Source organism: Oncorhynchus clarkii, chromosome 31, assembly GCF_045791955.1.
Source record: "Oncorhynchus clarkii lewisi isolate Uvic-CL-2024 chromosome 31, UVic_Ocla_1.0, whole genome shotgun sequence".
NCBI classification, from domain to species: Eukaryota; Metazoa; Chordata; class Actinopteri; order Salmoniformes; family Salmonidae; genus Oncorhynchus; species Oncorhynchus clarkii.
The window spans coordinates 21,591,458-21,614,518 of NC_092177.1; the positions used below are offsets into that span (position 1 = coordinate 21,591,458).

At 41.3% G+C, this 23,061-nt stretch overlaps 2 protein-coding genes across 3 annotated transcripts; one reads left to right on the forward strand and one right to left on the reverse strand.

Moving 5' to 3' along the window:
- The first annotated feature begins 11,320 nt into the window (after positions 1–11,320).
- LOC139390558 (serine protease inhibitor Kazal-type 1-like) lies at positions 11,321–16,574 on the forward strand. Its single transcript, XM_071137761.1, has 4 exons — positions 11,321–11,429; positions 12,238–12,278; positions 12,395–12,504; positions 16,378–16,574. Exons 1-4 carry the CDS (start codon positions 11,321–11,323, stop codon positions 16,427–16,429), a joined length of 312 nt encoding a protein of 103 aa, XP_070993862.1. The 3' UTR covers positions 16,430–16,574.
- On the reverse strand, positions 16,213–22,748 carry LOC139390557 (nucleotide exchange factor SIL1-like). Of its 2 annotated transcripts, none has more exons than XM_071137760.1 (9): positions 22,452–22,748; positions 22,184–22,322; positions 21,487–21,595; positions 21,229–21,346; positions 20,890–21,072; positions 19,010–19,131; positions 18,796–18,892; positions 18,427–18,591; positions 16,213–18,336 (listed from the first exon to the last, which is right to left on the reverse strand). In XM_071137760.1, the coding sequence occupies exons 1-9, from the start codon at positions 22,554–22,556 to the stop codon at positions 17,974–17,976; spliced, it is 1,401 nt and encodes a 466-aa protein (XP_070993861.1). In that variant the 5' UTR covers positions 22,557–22,748; the 3' UTR covers positions 16,213–17,973. The 2 variants fall into 2 exon arrangements, with proteins under 2 accessions (XP_070993861.1, XP_070993860.1); XM_071137759.1 differs by having other exon boundaries at positions 16,235–18,336; positions 20,890–21,069; positions 22,452–22,718.
- Between the last annotated feature and the right edge of the window lie 313 nt (positions 22,749–23,061).

The window sequence follows — 23,061 nt, forward strand, 5'->3', positions numbered from 1 at the left end:
ACAAAAGAGAGGTTGAACAGGCTAGTAATAGGGGTGGCAACAATTTCGGCAGATCTATTTAGAAAGAAAGGGTCCAGATTGTCTAGCTGATTTGTAGGGGTCTAGATTTTGCAGCTCTTTCAGAACATCAGCTGACTGGATTTGGGAGAAGGAGAAATGGGGAAGGCTTGGGCGAGTTGCTGTGGGGGGTGCAGTGCTGTTGACCGGGGTAGGGGTAGCCAGGTGGAAAGCATGGCCAGCCGTAGAAAAATGCTTATTGAAATAGTCAATTATAGTGGATTTATCGGTGGTGACAGTGTTTCCTATCTTCAGTGCAGTGGGCAGCTGGGAGGAAGTGTTCTTATTCTCCATGGACTTTACAGTGTCCCAGAACTTTTTTGAGTTTGTGTTGCAGGAAGCAAATTTCTGCTTGAAAAAGCTAGCCTTGGTTTTTCTAACTGCCTGTGTATATTGGTTTCTAGCTTCCCTGAAAAGTTGTATATCACGGGGGCTGTTCGATGCTAATGCAGAACGCCATAGGATGTTTTTGTGTTGGTTAAGGGTAGTCAGGTCTGGAGAGAACCAAGGGCTACCAATCTGTTCCTGGTTCTAAATTTCTAGAATGGGGCATGCTTATTTAAGATGGTGAGGAAGGCATTTAAAAAAAATAACCAGGCATCCTCTACTGACGGGATGAGATCAATATCCTTCCAGTAAGTCATAATTATTAGATATGTAAGTCATAATAATTAAATACCATGTCATAATTATGAGATAATAAGTCATATGAGATAGTGATAATAATGATATTGTAAGTCATAATTATAAAATTAGAAGTCATTATTATGAGATAGTAAGTCATAATAATGTGATACTAAGTCATTATAGTTATGTGATAGTAAGTAAAATCAATCAAATCAAATTAGTCACATGCTTCGTTACAACAGGTGTAGACTAACAGTGAAATGCTTACTTATGGGCCTTTCCCTACCATGCAGAGAGAAAAAAAGAGAAACAATAGAAAAATAGAGAAATAATAACACAAGTAATAAATACACAATGAGTAACAATAACTTGGCTATATACACGGGGTACCAGTGCCGAGTCGATGTGCAGGGGTACGAGGTAATTAAGGTAATGTTGTCACGCCCTGACCTGAGTTTTCTTTGTTTTCTTTATTGTTTTGGTTAGGTCAGGGTGTGACATGGGTGATGTATGTGTTTTTGTACTGTCTAGGGGTTTTGTAGGTTTATAGGGTTGTTTATCATCTAGGTGTTTATATGTCTATGGTTGCCTAGATTGGTTCTCGATTAGAGGCAGGTGTTTATCGTTGTCTCTGATTGGGAACCATATTTAGGCAGCCATCTTTTTTGGGTATTTCGTGGGTTATTGTCTATGTCTAGTTGCCTGTGTCTGCATTAGTATTATATAGCTTCACGTTCGGTTTGTTGTTTTGTAAGTTTGTTTAGTGTCCGTCTTTATTACGGGTCGCAGTCCGGAGTCTACCATGACGGGTCGCAGTCCGGAAGCTACCACGACGGGTCACAGTCCGGATCCGCCAGAGTCTCCCCCCAGTCCGGATCCGCCAGAGTCTCCCTCCAGTCCGGAGCCGCCAGAGTCTCCCTCCAGTCCGGAGCCGCCAGAGTCTCCCTCCAGTCCGGAGCCGCCAGAGTCTCCCTCCAGTCCGGAGCCGCCAGAGTCTCCCTCCAGTCCGGAGCCGCCAGAGTCTCCCTCCAGTCCGGAGCCGCCAGAGTCTCCCTCCAGTCCGGAGCCGCCAGAGTCTCCCTCCTGTCCTGAGCCGCCAGAGTCTCCCTCCTGTCCTGAGCCGCCAGAGCCGCCAGCCAGCCATGAGCCGCCAGAGCCTTCACCCAGCCAGGAGCCGCCAGAGCCGTCAGCCAGCCAGGAGCCTCCAGAGCCGTCAGCCATATTGGTGAAGTTATTAATTACACTTTGGATGGTGTAGCAATACACCCAGTCACTACAAAGATACAGGTGTCCTTCCTAACTCAGTCGCCGGAGAGGAAGAAAACCGCACAGGGATTTCACCATGAGGCCAATGGTGACTTTAAAACAGTTTTTGAGTTTAATGGCTGTAATAGGAGAAAACTGAGGATGCATCAACAACATTTTATTTACTCCACAATACTAACCTAAATGACAGAGTGAAAAGAAGGAAGCCTGTATATAATAAAAGTATTCATAAAAATGCATTCTGTTTGCAAAAAGGCATTCAAGTAAAACTGAATAAAAAGCATCATGTTTGGGGAAAATCCAAGACAATACATCACTGAGTACCACTCTTCATATTTTCAAGCATGGTGGTGGCTGCATCATCTTATGGGTATGCTTGTCATTGGCAAGGATAGGAAATGGAATAGAGCTAAGTACAGGCAAAATCCTAGAGGAAAACCTGGTTGAGTCTGCTTTTCAACAGACACTGGTGGACAAAGTCCCCTTTCAGCAGGACAATAACCTAAAACACAAGGCCAAAATTACACTGGAGTGGCTTACAATATCAAGACAACATTGAATGTTCCTGAGTGGCCAAGTTACAGTTTTGACATAAATTGGCTTGAAAATCTATAGCAATACTTGGAAATGGCTGTGATCAACAACCAACTTGACAAAGCTTGAAGAATAAAAAATAAATAATAATGTGCAAATATTGTACAATCCTGGTGTGCAAAGCTCTTACAGACTTACCCAGAAAGACTCACAGCTGTAATCGCTGCCAAAGGTGATTCTCACATGTATTCACTTAGGAGTGTAAATATTTAATTAAATGAGATATTTCTCTATTTAATTTAGAAAAAAAATATAAAAAATGTCTGAAAACATGTTCTTAGACATTTTTTGATTTTCTTTCAAAATGATGTAGACAAATACCTAATTTAATTAAGTATTTACACTCCTGGTATTATGGGGTATTGTGTGTAGATGGGTGAGACAAAAATGTATTTAATCCAATGAGCATAAACATATCTATTTGCATAAGGAATTGGCAACTCTTTCTCATTCTGAGAAATAATAATCTTCCTATCCAGGCAGGCCACTTGATTTCAACATCTAAACAAAGTGAACAGGCTGTTGTTCAAACAGTTAGAGATAGACTGGAAGGTGTATTCATTGTTAGCAAGCAAATAGATCCACGTTGGCTAGACTTTAAATATAAAGACTAACTGGCTACTCACTAGCAGTGGACTTGTGCTTGAGAGACCTATGTTCATTTTCTATAATGCCTGCTACCAGAAGTTGGTCATTATTAGTGGATGTGCATTGTGCATGGTTCTGGTTAGATTTGTAACAAAAACGGCATTTTCATAGATAGACTTGAAAGCCAGATCAATGATTATTGCAAACAAATTAGGTTACACTATTTTGATAAAATAATTAAATTATTAGTGGGTCTTATGGTTGAAGGCTTATGTTTAGCCTAGTTATAATTTTATAAGCCCTGAATTCATTCGATTATTCCTGACTGTTTGAAATGCAGTGTATTGACCTTCAATTGTGCAACAAAGCTTGTTTAGAGAAAAATATTTTAAAAATCAAGATATATATTGTGAATCTCCATAAGTTAGATATGATTTATAGGCCACAGTGCCCAGCCCTACTTGGGTGGCTGGAGTCTTTGACCATTTTTAGGCCCTTCCTCTGACACCGCCTAGTATAGAGATCCTGGATGGCAGGGAGCTCAGCCCCAGTGATGCAATGGGCCGTACGTACTACCCCCTGTAGCGCCTTGCGGTCGGATGCCAAGCAGTTCCCATACCAAGCAGTGATGCAGCCAGTCAAGATGCTCTCTGTGGTGCAGCAGTAAAACTTTCTGAGGATCTGAGGGCTCATGCCAAATCTTTTCAGCCTCCTGAGGGGAAAGAGGCGTTGTCGAGTCCTCTTCATGACTGTGTTGGTGTGTGTGGACCTTGATAATTCCTTAGTGATATGGACACAGAGGAACTTAAAGTGCTCGACATGCTCCACTACAGCCCTGTCAATGTGGATGGGGCCGTGCTCAGCCATTCTGTAGTCTACGATCAGCTCCTTTGTCTTGGAGTGCAATAGAGATTGCTTCATCTGTGGATCTGTTAGGGCGGTATGCAAATTGGAGTGGGTCCAGGGTGTCTGAGATTATGGGGTTGATGTGAGCCATGACCAGCCTTTCAAAGCATTTCATGGCTACAGATGTGAGTGCTACGGGGCAATAGTTATTTAAACAGGCTACCTTGATATTCTTAGGCACAGGGACTATGGTGGTCTGCTTAAAACATGTAGGTACTACAGACTGGTTCAAGGAGAGGATGAAAATGTCAGTGAAGACACTTGCCAGTTGGTCAGTGCATGCTCTGAGTACGCGTCCTGGTAATCAGTTTGGCTTTGTGGCCTTGTGAATGTTAACCTGTTTACAGGTCTTACTCACATCGGCTACGGAGAGCGTGATCACACAGTCGTCCGGAACAGCTGGTGCTCTCATGCATGGTTCAGTGTTTCTAGCCTCGTAGCAGCATAGAAGGTATTTAGCTTGTCTGGTAGACTTGCATTCCTGGACAGCTCTCCGGCTGAGTTTCCCTTTATAATCCATAATAGTTTGCAAGCCCTGTATTTGTATTTTATAGGGATCCCCATTAGTTCCTGCTAAGGCAGCAGCTACTCTTCCTGCGGTCCAAACACATTAAGACACTTATATTACACATAAAACAAAACATAAAACAGTACATCATATAACACTGTCACACCACCACATATCTACAACACAAAATGTATGTGTGAGTATGCGTGTATTTGTACCTGTGTGTGTGTTTCTTCACAGTCCTTGTTGTTCCATAAGGTGTTTTTTTAATCTGTTTTTGAAATCTGATGTCAGTTACTTGGTTGTGGAATAGAGTTCCATGTAGTCATGCCTCTATCTAGCACTGTGTGCCTCCCGTAGTCTGTTCTGGACTTGGTGATTGTGAACAGACCTCTGGTGGCATGTCTGTGGGGTATGTATGGGTGTCCGAGCTGTGTGCAAGTAGTTTAAACAGACAGCTTGGCGCCTTCAGCTTGTCAACAACTCTTACAAAAACAAGTAGTGATGAAGTCAATCTCTTCTCCACTTTGAGCCATGAGAGACTGACATGCCAATCATTAATGTTAGCTCTCCATGTACTTTTAAGGACAAGCCGCGCTGCCCTGTTCTGAGCCAATTGCAATTTTCCTGAGTTCCTCTTTGTGGCATCTGACCACACGACTGAACAGCAATCCAGGTGCGACAAAACTAGGGCCTGTAGGACCTGCCTTGTTAATAGTGTTGTTAAGAAAGCAGAGCAGTGCTTTATTATGGACAGACTTCTCCCCATCCTAGCTACTGTTGTATCAATATGCTTTGACCATGACAGTATATAATCCAGGGTTACTCCAAGCAGTTTAGTCATCTCAATTTGCTCAATTTCCACATTATTTATTACAATATTTATTTGAGGTTTAGGGTTTAGTGAGGGTTTTGTTCCAAATACAAGTTTTAGAAATATTTTGGGCTAATGTCCCGACTTCCGCCGAAGTCGGTCCCTCTCCTTGTTCGGACGGCGTTCGGAGGTCGACGTCACCGGTCTTCTATCCATCGCCGCTCCACCTTTCATTTTCCATTTGTTTTGTCTTGTTTTCTCGCACACCTGGTTCACATTCCCTCATCAGACTAAATGTATATTACCCTCTGTTTCCCCCATGTCTGTGTGTGGAATTGTTTTTTTGTGTAGGGTGTTACGCTACAGGCTGGCTTGCGCTAGGTTTGTTTCAAACCTAGGTTTGTTTGTCTTTTTTAATCCGATTCATGTTACCGTGGTTGTGCTTTGTGCTGCCTCGCCTGTGCCTTTGGGCCAGGGTGTAAATTAAAGTTCTCCAGTTATCACCCATCTCTGTATTGTAATGTTTTTAAAATGGTATAAACTGTCTTAATTTTGCTGGACCGCAGGAAGAGTAGCTGCTGCTTTGCCAGCAGCTAATGGTAATCCATAATAAATACAAATACACACACACCCTCCCTTGAGCTTTACCAACTCTGCCGTTCTGTGCTGCCGATGTAAAGAAAAAACAGCTAGATTTATATTTACCATTTTCTTGTTCAGCCACAACTCAGAGAAACATAGGATATTATAGTTCTTCAGATCACGTTGATAGGATAGTCTTGAATGGAGCTCATACAGATATGTAAGTCATAATAATGAGATAGTAAGACACTATTATGAGATACAGTATATAAGTCATGATTATGAGAGTAGTAATGACTGCTCTTCCCCTCCCTAAAATGGGCTCAGTGTGAGGTGTATGAAGGTGGCATGTGCTCCAGAGAGAAAAAGTAAGTATAAAACACATGGGTTATTTACCTTGTGTAAATAGGGTTTCTGAGAGAGTATTATTCATTTTATACCTATCCTACTATGTGCTGTAATGTAAGTATGAAGCACAAGGGTGAGGCTATTTACCTGCAGTAAAGAAAGCTTCTGAGATAATTATTCCCTATATAATATAGATGATTGATGCTGTCTTTTAGGCTATTTCAATCACCAGGAAACACTGGCAAAGTGATGCCAGACCACACAGAAAGGTGAGGCAATATGTCAATAAGAAAGTCTGAGAAAATAAGATGATGAAGCAGGTGCTAGATGCACCTAGAAACCTAGAATCAATGATACTGACCTTCAAACCTTACCCCAGTTTCGGTGAGGTAACTTTACATGACCATGTTCTAGAAACATTTCCCTATCACCAAAGGGAGCACTGACGCACAAATGTGCCACTGACGCACATATCTATTTTATGTATTGACTGTGGCTAGAAATTCGGTAGGGTGATTAAAAAAATGAAAACATATTTTGGGATAGAGACACATCATGAGCGGTCCTTTAACCGATACATTTTATTCTGACCAACCATGCTTAAATAAACAGTAAACAAATAACTTATAGACATCATAACTCGTTAAAAAACATCAAATCATTAGATAAATCTTGTAATTTAAGAGAAAGAGTGTAGACTCAGTATTACGCTCATTAATCCTTGAGGTTTCTGTTAAGCATTTTACATTCAATCATGCTCTTTTGAATTGAAGGTACCACATTCCATTTATTTTTCACAGGCTCAACTGTAAGCATGTCCTGGTCAAGCATGGAGGAGTGTTTGAGGCATAACAAGAAGACACAGTCGATAACGTGGCACACAACCATTGGTTAATGCATGCAATGTCTGAGCAGGGAAATGAGACAGGGGCTGCAGTCCAAACATTTTATTTTTGACCCCTCAGCCCTTGCGCTAGCCGGATGCAGTTTGACTGCCATCTGAAGTGGAGATCCATTTCACTAACGTTACCCACTCGGCTCTCGATTCAGCTTGAGGTAGCGAGTGAAGAACCATGATCACTTGTGGGGTTGATATGACCCACAATTCAATGCGAACTGTACTCATACTTCGGTGGCTGAAGCATATGACGGCTGCATTTTCAGCATGTCAGACAAAATTATGAAGCTAGCTTAACCCTTGTGTTGTCTTAAGGGTAAAAAATGACCCACCACTATGTTTAACAGCAGAGAAACCCCCCAAATTATATTTTTTCCATTTGAAATGTATGACTTTTCCTAGTGACTCGAAAAAGTTAAACATCTCCTTTGTACATATTTCTCCATGAAAGCTGTAGACCACCAGGGTACAAAGACTGTCTTGGGGTAATTTTTGACCAGGCAGTCATAAAACGATTTACACACCACTAAAACCACAAAGACACACACACACACACACAAACAATGAGACATTTAGATTATGTGTGCTACTGATTGAACTCAGTCAGCAGCTCCTGAAGAGGAAGATCACCATGGTCGGCAAAGTTAGAAAGAACAAGCCTGAGCTCACCCCAAGCCTGAGCTCACCCCTGTACTCCTCGCAACAAGTGGTTGAGTTTTTTTTCTCGCCTGCGTTGCCTCGTTTCACTGCCAAAAATAAAATTGAACCATCTAGTGTTCGGCAAAATAACAACACAATGTCAAATACAGGTAGCCTAGTCAAAATTAACATTCAATCACATTAACTCTCTTGCGGCAATTCCACTAACGGTTTGTATGTTGCCAAACGTAGCTGCTGCTCATGTTGGTATCTGTACTGATGGCGCAAAAGCCATGACAGGGAGACATAGTGGAGTGGTAACGCACGTACAAGCAGTTGCTCCCGACACCACTTGGGTACACTGCAGCATCCACCAAGAGACTTTTGCTGCCAAGGGAATGCCTGACAGCTTGAAAGACGTTTTGGACACTACAGTGAAAACAGTTGCTTTGCTAAAGCAAGGCCCCTGAACTCTCGTGTATTTTCTGCACTATGCAATGATATGGGCAGCGACCATGTAACACTTTTACAACATACAGAAGTGCGCTGGTTATCAAGGGGCAAAGTATTGACACGTTTTTTTTTAATAGATAGATGAGCTTCAAGTTTTCTTTACTGACCATAATTTTCACTTGTCTGACCGCTTCGCTTGCATGATGATGAGTTTCTCACACGACTGGCCTATCTGGGGATGTTTTTTCTCACCTGAATGATCTGAATTTAGGATTACAGGGACTCTCCGTAACTATATTCAATGTGCGGGACAAAGTTGAGGCTATGATTCAGAAGTTGGAGCTCTTCTCTGACTGCATTAACAAGGACAACAAACATGTCTTTCCATCATTGTATGATTTTTTGTGTGCAAATGAACTCAAGCTTACGGACAATATCATATGTGATTTAGCGAAGTACCTGCGCAATTACACAGGTACTTTCCCGAAACAGATGACACAAACAACTGGATTCGTTATCCCTTTCATGCCCTGCCTCCAGTCCACTTATCGATATCTGAATAAGAGAGCCTCATTCGAAATTGCAACAAGCCGTTCTGTGAAAATTGAATTTAATCAAAAGCCACTGCCAGATTTCTGGATTGGGCTACGCTCAGAGTATCCCGCTTTGGGCAAATTGCTTGTTAAGACACTGATGCCCTTTGCAACCACATACCTATGTGAGAGTGGATTCTCAGCTCTCACTAGCATGAAAACTAAACACAGGCACAGACTGTGTGTGGAAAATGATAACACTGAGACTCTCCAATAGAACCCAACACTGCAGAGTTATGTTCATTCTTTCAAGCACACCCTTCTCATTAACCTATGGTGAGTTATTCACCATTTTTGATGAACAAATAAGGTTTTATATGTAAGATGGTTAAATAAAGAGCAGAATTATTGATTATTATCATATTATTATTATTTGTGCCTTGGTCCTATAAGGACACTTTGTCACTTCCCACGAGCCGGGTTGTAACAATAACTCATACTCATTCTTATGTTTAATAAATGTATCATATAGTGTGTGTGTGGAAGGCTTACATTGATGGCAAAAAACAACATTTGAGAGTACGCTGACCCTATGTAACGCTTGTCATCTGGAGAAAGAGAGGAGGACCAAGGTGCAGCGTGGTAAGTGTTCATTATTTTAATAAAACAACTGAACAACAAAAACGACAAACGAACAGTCCTGTAAGGTGCTGAAGAAACACTAAACAGAAAATAATCACCCGCAACCAAAATGGGGAAAACAGGCTACCTAAGTATGATTCTCAATCTGAGACAACGATCGACAGCTGCCTCTGATTGAGAACCATACCAGGCCGAACACAGAAATACAACAAAGAAAAAAGAACATAGACTACCCACCCCAACTCACACCCTGACCAAACTAACACAAAGACATAATAAAGGAACTAAGGTCAGAACGTGACACCCTAGTGCTAGATGGGGTACGCAGCTAGAGGTTGAATGTTTGAAAGGGTACGGGACTATACATGTTTGGGAACCACTGCTGTAGATGATCTATTGCTGCATGCTCACTGTGTTGAGCATAAAGGACCCGTGGTTATTCTTGGAAAAAAGTGAGATTTTGAAATAGAGTTCATATCTTCAATTTTGAGAGTTATTCGGCAAAGGTAAATGTGTTGAAAACCTCAGAATCTGCTCTTTCTGATACTATATAGAAATCAGAACATCTTACCTGTATCTGTAGGATTTGAAAAAGTAACTTTTTGGTGGTTCTGAAAGTAATTACATGTCCTTCTAAAACTGCTTATAACACTAATGTTGTGATCTCTAAATTCTAACATAGGTGTGTCAAAAATATGTATTTAGTTCAAGCCAAGGACAGAGGATTGCATGTCTTTAAAAATTGCAGAGATACATGTATTGTAAACAAAATGGAAGAAGTTGAGCCTCACGCTTCAACGCTCTTAGTTGATGCGTAAACTGATCCACTATGCTGTTTACTTTCTATCGCTGAGTCTACCTTTAATTGAAACAATAACAAAGTGGTCACCTGCCTCTTTTTGAGTAAAAAGAAGATGGATGGGCCTACAGAATGGTACCAATGTCAAATTCATAGACGGGGCTATGGATGCAAGGACTGACCGTCCATGAAATCAAAATGATAGTTTTAACCATGTTTAACGCCTCCCCTCAAAGTGATCTGAAAATGGAGGGAAAAAGATTAAACTCAGACAGAGCTTGCCGCATATGACCTGCTGTACAGATGCCTTAGAAATTAGTAGCCTAGCTACATACTACTCTGATATTTCCATTCATTCTAAAATATACAGGATTATCTTCCTGAGCAATGATTCAATTGAGAATGCACAAGGTGTACTGTGTGACTTGGTTATCTTTCTGAGTCATTTGTGGATTCACGTTTTCATTTAGAGACTACAAATTACATTGACAAAGCCAAAGGATGACTGATATCCTGCATTGTTAAAGTCTCAAAGCACAATTGACCTCTTTAGAAAGCAAGTTCAACTTCTTCCAGTCATTCCACTCATTTTCAACCAATGAACAGTCACTCACTTTGGGAGCTGTGTAGTGAAACTGGGGTTTGCCTGAAAAATAATGGTTTGTCTCTTTTTTATTCCTATACAGACACAATAGAAAAATAGTTATTTAGAAATAAGTACATCTTATTCTGACAATGTGAATTGAAAAAGGGAAGATATGTACTGTGTTTGTTTTGTTGCAGAGATTTAATAAATAAGTATTGAGCAAATGAAAGCAGAACATGTACACAAGAACATAAAACTGCAGTACTTATTGTTAGTTTTATTCTGTGGGCCCACGATCCAGATCTGTGTTAGTTATGATGACCATGCTGAATGGCCCCTGCTGGCCAACACACTGCTATGTGACAAAAACTCAGTGGCAATAACAAACAAACCAGCTGGGAGGAGAGATGGAGAGGTGGGAGGAGCGATATTTAACCGACAGGTCAAGTCCCAAAAGCACCATATAAAAAGGCAGGCTAGATGGCAAGGGAAACACAAACCTACAGACTCACAACTCCAAGCCATACCTTCACAGAGACTATGAAGCTGACAATACTGTTCTGTGCTATCGTGCTCCTCTCGCTCTCTGGTGAGTACTATTGCCATAACCAAAAGCACTTACGAGCTGTTTTGACATACATGTAAAAATATTGCCTGATATTTTAACATTGAACATTTCACCTTATTCTGTACTTAGATCAATGAGGTTTTGGGAATAATCAGACAACTCTTCACTGTGAGCGATGCTAGTTGGATCCTTTACGCTTTCAGCTGAATTTAAGAATGAAGAGTAGCCTATAAGGAAGTGGTGATAGCGTAGGTTATCTACGTTTAGGATAGAATACCCAGTTGTAAGAGCCCACACAAATGGAAAGTCAGAGCACCAAGAAAAGAATGTCAGGTGATATCATTTTGTCTACCAAGGCACTTCTATGAAGCTGACTCTGGGAGAGCTCATCATGTGGGGAGCCATGATCCTATTAAATTCCTATGAATAATTATTGTAATTCCTAATTATATGCATGTGTCACAGGACACTGGTGATAGAATATGGACAACAGTCTCAGACCCCATGCCATTAATACCAAGATAAAAGTTATTTCCAAGATAGATACCTTGACATTAGGGTTACTGGTATGTCTCTCACTGGCTGTGTCATCATAGAGCTAAAGATAACACATTGAGTAAGTTCAACAAGGGACAGTAATTTCATCTGGAAAACAATAAGGTATTTAAAGAAGTGGAATGTGATCTTGTTTCAAAGACCAATAATAAAAGAAGGCATACTTTTCAGACAGTTGCTGAGCAACATTCCACCAACCTTTTCCCCCACACTAAATATTGTGAATCACATCAAGGAAAAAGTGAATACCCCTTTCTTCTCATGTTTTGTACAGTTTTTGCCATGGATGAAGAAAGACGCCCACAGCCCAGAGAGGTGAGATACATTAGGAAATAGTTATTCTATGGGAACAAGGCCATTACAATACGTTTTATGAGGATGTGTATGTCAAAAGAACTATAATAGACTGCTCTTCCCCTGCCCTAAAACAGCCTCAGTGTGAGGTGTATGAAGGTGGCATGTGCTCCAGAGAGTTTGATCCTGTGTGTGGGAGCGATGGCAACACATACACCACCGAGTGTGTGCTGTGTCGTGAGAACAAGTAAGTATAAGTGGGTTATTTACCTTGTGTAAATAAGAGTATTATTCCTTTTATACCTATCCTACTATGTGCTGAAATGTAAGTATGAAGCACAAGGGTGAGGCTATTTACCTGCAGTAAAGAAAGCTTCGGAGATAATTATTCCCTATATAATATAGATGATTGATGCTGTCTTTTAGACTATTTCAATCACTAGGAAACACTGGCAAAGTGATGCCAGACCACACAGAAAGGTGAGGCAATATGTCAATAAGAAAAAATTCCCCAGAGGTCTGAGAAAATAAGATGATGAAGTAGGTACTAGATGCACCTAGAATCAATGATACGGACCTCCCAACCTTACCCCAGTTCCGGTGAGGTAACTTTACGTGACCTTGTTCTAGGAACAGTTGCATCATCAGGAAAGGGACGTGCCACTGACGCACAAATCTTACCTATTGACTGTGGCTAGAAATTTAGCCGGGTTTGTTAAAGATTCAAACATTTTTCAGTTAAAGGAAGATCATGCTTTATACCCGATACATTTATTCACATCAACCACGCTTAAATAAACAGTAAACAAATAACTTAGACATTATTAGTTAAGACATTTCAAATAGAAAAAAATAGATGGGAGGGCTTGAGGGTAGCGGAAGGATAGGAGTAATAACAAACGACAGAAAAATATTGTGAAATAGATTGTGTCTGTAAAATGTACATACAGTGCCTTTGCGAAAGTATTCGGCCCCCTTGAACTTTGCGACCTTTTGCCACATTTCAGGCTTCAAACATAAAGATATAAAACTGTATTTTTTTGTGAAGAATCAACAACAAGTGGGACACAATCATGAAGTGGAACGACATTTATTGGATATTTCAAACTTTTTTAACAAATCAAAAACTGAAAAATTGGGCGTGCAAAATTATTCAGCCCCCTTAAGTTAATACTTTGTAGCGCCACCTTTTGCTGCGATTACAGCTGTAAGTCGTTTGGGGTATTTCTCTATCAGTTTTGCACATCGAGAGACTGAATTTTTTTCCCATTCCTCCTTGCAAAACAGCTCGAGCTCAGTGAGGTTGGATGGAGAGCATTTATGAACAGCAGTTTTCAGTTCTTTCCACAGATTCTCGATTGGATTCAGGTCTGGACTTTGACTTGGCCATTCTAACACCTGGATATGTTTATTTTTTAACCATTCCATTGTAGATTTTGCTTTATGTTTTGGATCATTGTCTTGTTGGAAGACAAATCTCCGTCCCAGTCTCAGGTCTTTTGCAGACTCCATCAGGTTTTCTTCCAGAATGGTCCTGTATTTGGCTCCATCCATCTTCCCATCAATTTTAACCATCTTCCCAGTCTCTGCTGAAGAAAAGCAGGCCCAAACCATGATGCTGCCACCACCATGTTTGACAGTGGGGATGGTGTGTTCAGCTGTGTTGCTTTTACGCCAAACATAACGTTTTGCATTATTGCCAAAAAGTTCAATTTTGGTTTCATCTGACCAGAGCACCTTCTTCCACATGTTTGGTGTGTCTCCCAGGTGGCTTGTGGCAAACTTTAAAGACACTTTTTATGGATATCTTTAAGAAATGGCTTTCTTCTTGCCACTCTTCCATAAAGGCCAGATTTGTGCAATATACTTGTTTGTTGTCCTATGGACAGAGTCTCCCACCTCAGCTGTAGATCTCTGCAGTTCATCCAGAGTGATCATGGGCCTCTTGGCTGCATCTCTGATCAGTCTTCTCCTTGAATGAGCTGAAAGTTTAGAGGGACGGACAGGTCTTGGTAGATTTGCAGTGGTCTGATACTCCTTCCATTTCAATATTATCGCTTGCACAGTGCTCCTTGGGATTTTTAAAGCTTGGGAAATCTTTTTGTATCCAAATCCGGCTTTAAACTTCTTCACAACAGTATCTCGGACCTGCCTGGTGTGTTCCTTGTTCTTCATGATGCTCTCTGCGCTTTTGACGGACCTCTGAGACTATCACAGTGCAGGTGCATTTATACGGAGACTTGATTACACACAGGTGGATTGTATTTATCATCATTAGTCATTTAGGTCAACATTGGATCATTCAGAGATCCTCACTGAACTTCTGGAGAGAGTTTGCTGCACTGAAAGTAAAGGGGCTGAATAATTTTGCACGCCCAATTTTTCAGTTTTTGATTTGTTAAAAAAGTTTGAAATATCCAATAAATGTCGTTCCACTTCATGATTGTGTCCCACTTGTTGTTGATTCTTCACAAAAAAATACAGTTTTATATCTTTATGTTTGAAGCCTGAAATGTGGCAAAAGGTCGCAAAGTTCAAGGGGGCCGAATACTTTCGCAAGGCACTGTAGTATGTTTAAGCTGGAAGTAGAAGCCGAAGTGTTGTTCATAAGTTTGCTCCAATTAGGGGAGGGGTGGTGGAAAATAATAATATACAGTTGAAGTAGGAAGTTTACATACACTTAGGTTGGAGTCATTAAAACTCGTTTTTCAACAACTACACACATTTCTTGTTAACAAACTATAGTTTTGGCAAGTCGGTTAGGACATCTACTTTGTGCATGACACAAATTCTGTCTCCTAGAGATGAACGTACTTTAGTGCAAATCAATCCCAGAACAACAGCAAAGGACCTTGAGAAGATGCTGGAGGAAACGGGTACAAAAGTATCTATATCAACAGTAAAACGAGTCCTATATCGACATAATCTGAAAGGCCGCTCAGCAAAGAAGAAGCCATTGCTCCAAAACCGCCATAAAAAAGCCAGACTATGGTTTGCAACTGCAAATGGGGACAAAGATCATACTTTTTGGATAAATATCCTCTGGTCTGATGAAACAAAAATATAACTTTTTGGCCATAATGACCATTGTTATGTTTGGAGGAAAAAGGGGGAGGCTTGCAAGCCGAAGAACACCAACCCCACCGTGAAGAACGGGGGTGGCAGCATCATGTTATGGGGGTGCTTTGCTGCAGGAGGGACTGGTGCACTTCACAAAATAGATGGCATCATGAGAAACAAAAATTATGTGGATATTTTGAAGCAACATCAGTCAGGAAGTTAAAGCTTGGTCGCAAATGGGTCTTCTAAATGGACAATGACCCCAAGCATACTTCCAAAGTTGTGGCAAAATGGCTTAAGAACAACAAAGTCAAGGTATTGGAGTGGCCATCACAAAGCCCTGACCTCAATCCTATAGAACATGTGAGGGCAGAACTGAAAAAGCCGGTGTGAGCAAGGAGGCCTACAAACCTGACTCAGTTACACCAGCTCTGTCCGGGGGAATGGGCCAAAATTCACCCAACTTATTGTGAAAGCTTGTGGAAGGCTACCCGAAGCGTTTGACCCAAGTTAAACAATTTAAAGGCAATTCTACCAAATACTAATTGAGTGTATGTAAACTTCTGAACCACTGGGAATGTGATGAAAGAAATAAAAGCTGAAATAAATCATTCTCTCGACTATTATTCTGACATTTCACATTCTTAAAATAAAGTAGTGATACTAACTGACCTAAGACAGGGAATTTTTACTAGGATTAAATGTTGGGAATTGTGAAAAATTGAGTTTAAATGTATTTGGCTAAGGTGTTTGTCAACTTCTGACTTCAACTATATATATATATATGTGTGTGTGTGTATGGGAGATTGGAAATGATACAGACAATTACATTGATGGAAGCTACAATCTGCAATTTAAAGCTGAGCTGTACCCCCAAAAAGTTTCAAATAAAAAGTATTAGAATAAAGTGTGTATTTGAGAGATGTAGACTCAATATTATATTCAACAATCCTTGAGGTTTCTGTTCAGCATTTTACATTCAATCATGCCCTTTTGAATTGAAGGTGCCATATTTGAACCTTCCATTTTAAGTTGTTAACAGAACACCTATTTTTCACAGGCTTAAACACAAGCAAGTCCTGGTCAAGCATGGAGGAGTGTGTGAGGCATAACAAGAAGTCTCTGTGGACACCTGTCCTGCTGGAATGATCCAGTGGAAGGAGGAGTATCACTGGACACCAGCTTTTCGAAATCTGTAGACTAATAAAATTATGAAGCATGAAAATGTAGTCTTTTCTCTTATGAAAACTAATATAATATTATGGAAGTATATTGAACAAAAATATGGGACCACCACTTTACATGTTGCATTTATGTTTCATGAGCTGAAATAAAAGATCCCAGAAATGTTCCATTCACACACAAAGTGTATTTCTCTCCAATTTTGCGCACACATTTGTTTACATCCCGGTTAGTGAGCATTTCTCCTTTGTCAAAATAATCCATCCACTTTACAGGTGAGGCATGTCAAGAAGCTGATTAAACAGCATGATCATTACACAGGTGCACCTTGCGCTAAGGACAATAAAAGGGCACTCTAAAATCTGCAGTTGTCACACAACACAATGCCACAGATGTCAGGTTGAGGGAGCGTGCAGTTGTCATGCTGACTGCAGGAATGTCCACCAGAGCTGTTGCCAGAGTTGAATGTTAATTTCTCTACCGTAAGCCATCTCCAACTTATTTTTAAAGAATTTGGCAGAGTATCCAACCAGCCACACAATCATAGACCACGTGTAACCAGGATCTCCACATCCTTCTTCTTCACCTGCAGGATCGTATGAGACCAGCCACTCGGACAGCTGATGAAACAGACAAAGTATTTCTGTCTGTAATAAATCCCTTTTGTGTTGAAAAACGAACTGTTTGGCTGGGCCTGACTCCCCAGTGTGTTAGCCTGGCTCCCAAATGGGTGGGCCTATGCCCTGTCAAGGCATAGATTAGGGCCTAATTAATTAATTTGACTGATTTCCTTTTATGAGTTAATTGTTAAGTTTATATTTTTGTTCAATATAGTTCTGATTTCATTACTGTTAGCAGCAGGATAAATGCATATAATTGTCACACATGTACAAGTACATAACTTGTAAAAGTGTGTGGTGTGAAATGGAAATGTTTTTGTTGCATATCCCACCCCCCCCCCCCCCGAGACACCTGCAGAGAGGGGTCACGGCCTGGGATCAGCCAGCCCTGTACAAATTAGGGTTAAGTGCCTTGCTCAAGGGCAGATCGACCACTTTTACACTTAGTCGGCTCGGGGATTCGAACTAGCAACCTTTCGGTTACTAACCCAATGCTCTACCCGCCACCCACAGGCGCACCAGTCTCACATTAGTGGGCAATCCAACAAGAAGATCGATAGAGCACACTGTGAATAAGAAACATGTCATAAGTGAAAATTTAATTTAGCCCAGTTAAATGTATTCCTCAGGGAGGACTGGAGAGCCTTATTTTGAGACAAGGCAAAGCATGAGGCATCACAGATGCAGAAGAAAAAAAAAAATGTAAGGAAGGCTAAGCCCTCTGAGGCAGCAACTGAAAAAGGCAACCTTCTGATTTGCAGATGTGTGATCATATTAGTCTCTAAATAAAAATGTTACATTACAGAGCTGTTTTTTATTGTCCTTTGATGGGGTTTCTCCACCCAGCCCTATGCTCACTTCAGTTTCAGCAACACTGTCTCCAACAGAGCCAGGATCTCCCCAAAGTACCCATCCTCGTCTCCGAGGACCTGCTCTGAGAGCACCAGTTCCTGGTACTGCTCCTGTAGGGTGTGGAGGGAGGAAGACAGGGTGTAGTCCTGCCGATACTGAGTCTGGCAGTGAGGCATCATGGCCAGGATAGTTCTCAGGGCCTTCTCCTTCCAGTCGTGCTCTGGGGAGGCCAACAGTTCAGGCACCAGGCTGCACCAGCCCTGCTCTGCCAACAGTGGCATGAGGGAGACCTGTGCGTACTGCACCAACCGCTCGTTGTGAGAAGCATCTGGAATGGGGTCAAGTCCAGTCTGAGAAATCAGCTCCTAGAATAGAGAATGTGCCATTCACATCATTTGATTTCACAGGACTAGCCTTGCATTTATAGGCAAGGTTTTCATAAGAGCACCACTCACCTTCTCATTGATCATGTCATAGAGTATGGTTACAATCCTCACACGGAGGGCCCCACCTTCGGAAGCTCGGAAAAGATCCCCCAACACCTGCAGCCCACCCAGCTTCAGGAAATGGCTTTGGGCAAAGGGGAAGTGACGTAGCAAAGAGGCCACAGCAAACAACGCCTGTATACAGACAAACATTAGCATCAGTAATGTGGCAGGAAGAGAATTATGCAAAATAGTGTGCTAATTGTAAAACTTCACTGTAGACAGATGAGGAAACCTTACAATTTTAAAATGGAGAGTCTCCAACTGGATAATTAGCGGTGGTACATTTACAATCAGAGTACTAACAAATGGATTTGATTATGTGGGAACAAGACTTGCCTTCTTTTTAACAGACATGGGTCGTGGAGTGGCGAGTAACATTAACAGCTTCTGCAGAGTACCACTTTCAACTGCCTCCACCTGCACCACCGGGTTACTAGGAAGAATATAATCGATGATAATGTTACTGACGCACACACAAATACAAACATGCTGTCTTTTGGATGGTATTTACAATTAGACTGTTGGTATGGGTTAACAGAGACTGCTATACCTTGACAGAGCTGACCCCAAGACAAAAGCAGCACTCTCCTGAAGGCGATAGTCTGTGCTGTTCAAAGCATCAACCACAAGCTTCAATCCTCCCCTAGATGCCAAGTTCTGGGCATTGTCCACCTGACAACACAGATAACAAGGAAACTAATTATAATGTTGCTTCTACAATCAAATTAAAACAAAAAAAATAAAATCAGTGTTGCATCTTTTATTGTCTCAACAATTTAGACTCCCAAACCATTAGTATATTCAGACCCCTTCCCTTTTCCCACTTTGTTACATTATAGCCTTACTCCAAAGATGAATGAAATGACTTGTTTTCCCTCAACCTACACACAACACTCCATAATGACAATGTGAAAACAGGTTAAGACATTTGCAAAAATGTATTAAAAATAAAACAGAAATACCTTATTTACATAAGTATTCAGACCCATTGCTATGAGAGTTAAAATTGAGCTCCGGTGCATCCTGTTTCCATTGATCATCCTTGAGATGTATCTACAACTTGATTGGAGTCCACTTGTGGTAAATTCAATTGATTGGACATGATTTGGAAAGGCACACACCTGTCTATATAAGGTCCCACAGTTGACAGTGCATGTCAGAACAAAAACCAAGCCATGAGGTCAAAGGAATTGTCTGTAGAGCTCCGAGACTGGATTGTGTTGAAGCACATTTCTGCAGCATTGAAGGTCCCCAGGAACACAGTGGCCTCCGTCATTCTTAAATGGAAACAGTTTTGAACCACCAAGACACTTTCTAGAGCTAGCCGCCCGGCCAAACATAGCAATCGGGAGAGAAGGGCCTTGGTCAGGGAGGTGACCAAGAACCCAATTATCACACTGGCAGAGCTCCTCTGTGGAGATTGGAGAACCTTCCAGAAGGACAACCATCTCCGCAGCACTCCGCCAATCAGGCCTTTATGGTAGAGTGGCCAGACAGAAGCCACTCCTCAGTGACAGCCCGCTTGGAGTTTACCAAAAGGTATCTAAAGGACTCTGTTCAAGAGAAAGAAGATTCTCTGGTCTGATGAAATCAAGATGTAACTCTTTGGCCTGAATGCCAAGCATCACATCTGGAAGAAACCTGGCACCATCTCTACAGTGAAGCATGGTGGTGGCAGCAGGGATGTTTTCAGTGGCAGGGATTGGGAGATTAGTCAGGATCGAGGGAAAGATGAACAGAGCAGGATACATAGAGATCCTTGATGAAAACCTGCTCCAGAGCGCTCAGGACCTCAGACTAGGGTGAAGGTTCACCAAACAATAGGACAATGACCCTAAACACACAGCCAAGACAATGCAGGAGTGGCTTCAGTACAAGTTTCTGAATGTTCTTGAGTGGCCCAGCCAGAGCCCGGACTTGAACCGGAGCAAACATCTCTGGAGACGTGAAAATAGCTGTGCAGCGATACTTCCCATCCAACCGGACAGAGCTTGAGAGGCTCTGCAGAGAGGAATAGGAGACACTCCCCAAATACAGGTGTGCCAAGCTAATAGCTTCATACCCAGGTAGACTCAAGGCTGTAATTGCTGCCAAAGGTGCTTCAACGAAGTACTGAGTAAAGGGTCTGAATAATTATGTAAATGTCATAGTTCTGTTTAAAAATAAATTTGCTAAAATTTCAAAACCTTTAACCTTTGTCATTATGGGGTATTGTGTATAGATTGTGTATAGATTGTGTATAGATTGACACACGACATTCAATCCATTTTAGAATAAGGTGGTAATGTAACAAATGTGGAAAAAGTAAAGCGGTCTGAAAACTTTCCAAAGCCACTGTATCTCGTTGCCTCCCACCTCATTAGTATCTCGTTGCCTCCCACCTCATTAGTATCTCGTTGCCTCCCACCTCATTAGTGTCTCGTTGCTCACCTGATGAACAAGGTACTCTAGGTCATGTAAAGCTTTTATCTTCTCCTCCACAGTGGTGTTTGAGCTGTTGAATTGGGACATCAGTCTGCTAATAACCTGGAAGTCTGACTCCATCAGCATGTCCAGTTTGGCCATGTCTCTTTTCAGCTCCTCCATGGGACGAAACTGGGCTCTGAGAGCCTCCTAAACACACAGGAAACACACTAGAACCATAAGTAATAGTTTGCCAACAGAGAAGGAAATCAAAAATAGACGAATGCCTCTGTGAACCCATTTCTTTTCACAGCCACGTGTCTTTGCCGTGAAAAGAGACTACAGACACATCAAATCAGGCCATACCTCCTCTTCTTTTTCTTTGTCACTAGTTTCGGGATCCACTCCTTCTTTTATATTTTTCAGAGCCTTCTTCAGCTCCTCAGCATTGAAGGATGGGCCTGGTGTGTTCTCCTTCCCCTGTCTGACTCAGAGAAAACATCTGTGGGTAGTCTGTTGTAATCTCAAGCAAAGATAGTATGGCCCTCTACTGTACAATAGCTACATGGCAAAAATGTTATACAGTGTTTCAAACTGACAGAAACACTTCAACAGGATCCTTACCTTTGTCCATCAATCTGGTATTTGATAATCTGATGTTCCCCAAGTTTGACCTCCCTCTGTCTTGTCTGGAGGTTGAGCCTTACGTGAGAGCCCCTTGGGACTGCCTGGCCTGAGTGATAACAATGTTGTACAGTGAATACTTTTGATTCTGCCATACACATTAATACTCCATGCCGTTTCTTGTTTCTGTGTTTTGCACTTGCATTCAGTGGCATCTATGAATCACATGATTATTAATATTATTATTGACATCAAATGGAAGAACCAAGGACATGGATGGTTCATGATGTTGTGAGATTCTCTCTGGTGTTTACAGAACAACTAGTGTTGTGAGATTATGATATCAGGACCTGCTTAGACAAAGCAATTGTAACAGTAGAGTAAAGGATTGCAATATATGGGAAAATAAATGGCTGCAGTACTTCTGCTATACTGAGTACATGGTGCATGGAATGCTAAGGCACAAATATATGAATGTGTGCATTCTTATTTTAAATGCATGTAGTTCTGTCCTTGTGCTGTACTTGTCTATTAAATGTTCTGTATTATGTCATGTTTTATATTGTCTGGACCCCAGGAAGAGTAGCTGCTGCTTTAACAGTCACTAAGGGGGATCCTAATAAAATACATGTATTACTAATGTGTGTACTTCATGAGGCACCTGTGCATTAATACTTAAAAAAAAAAAAACAATCACCTGGTTTGAGAGACTGCCACTGGTCCGTGGGACGGAACACATCCAAATCCTCAGGATCGCTCTCTTCCTCCATGTGGTGCGCATCCTCATCATCCAGGCTGGTCTCAGTGCTCTCCAAAACAGTCAACGCAGAGGAAGACTACAGGGCCAGGGGATTGTATCAGACTCATGTAAGCTACAGACTCTCATCAAACTCTGGTAGGCTACACACAAACTGTTTAACAATATATTTATACAGTAGTATATCATTAACTCATTAATTACTCACTTTTTCGCTGAGAACATGGACGAATTGACAACTCAGTACTAAGAGCATGAGTGCCATCTTCAGCCTGGTAGATTTACTTCCTTTTCTCAGGCATCCGGTCAACATACTGGCTGTTGTATAGCTAACACAACTAATATATTGATGGTGAAAATATCGATATCATAACACTATAGAGGAACAAATACAATTCATGTGAACTACGACGCATTGCACTATTTATTTACCCGACCGCACCATTTCAGATTTAAGCATGGACGTGTAACGTTGATACTTGTCAGAAATTAGACCACTCCTACCGTATTTGTCATCACGACCGGGAGCCAATCGTATTTTAAAGAGTGTCACTCGTTTTCAAATCTATGCGATCGGATTGGCTAATGGAGATCCCTGTATGATCTTTGTGACGCAATTACATGACATTTCATCAGTCTTTTTAGAAGTTTTATTTCATTTTATTACATGAACTGACAACTGTACATATAGCCCATGTGCCCATTTGTCAAAACAGTTACGGTACTGTAAACATGTATATGAATGTTACAACATATGAAAAAGTAACTATAGTGTTTTCTTCTCAGAAGACAGAGATAAGCAGGAGAAGAGACTAATA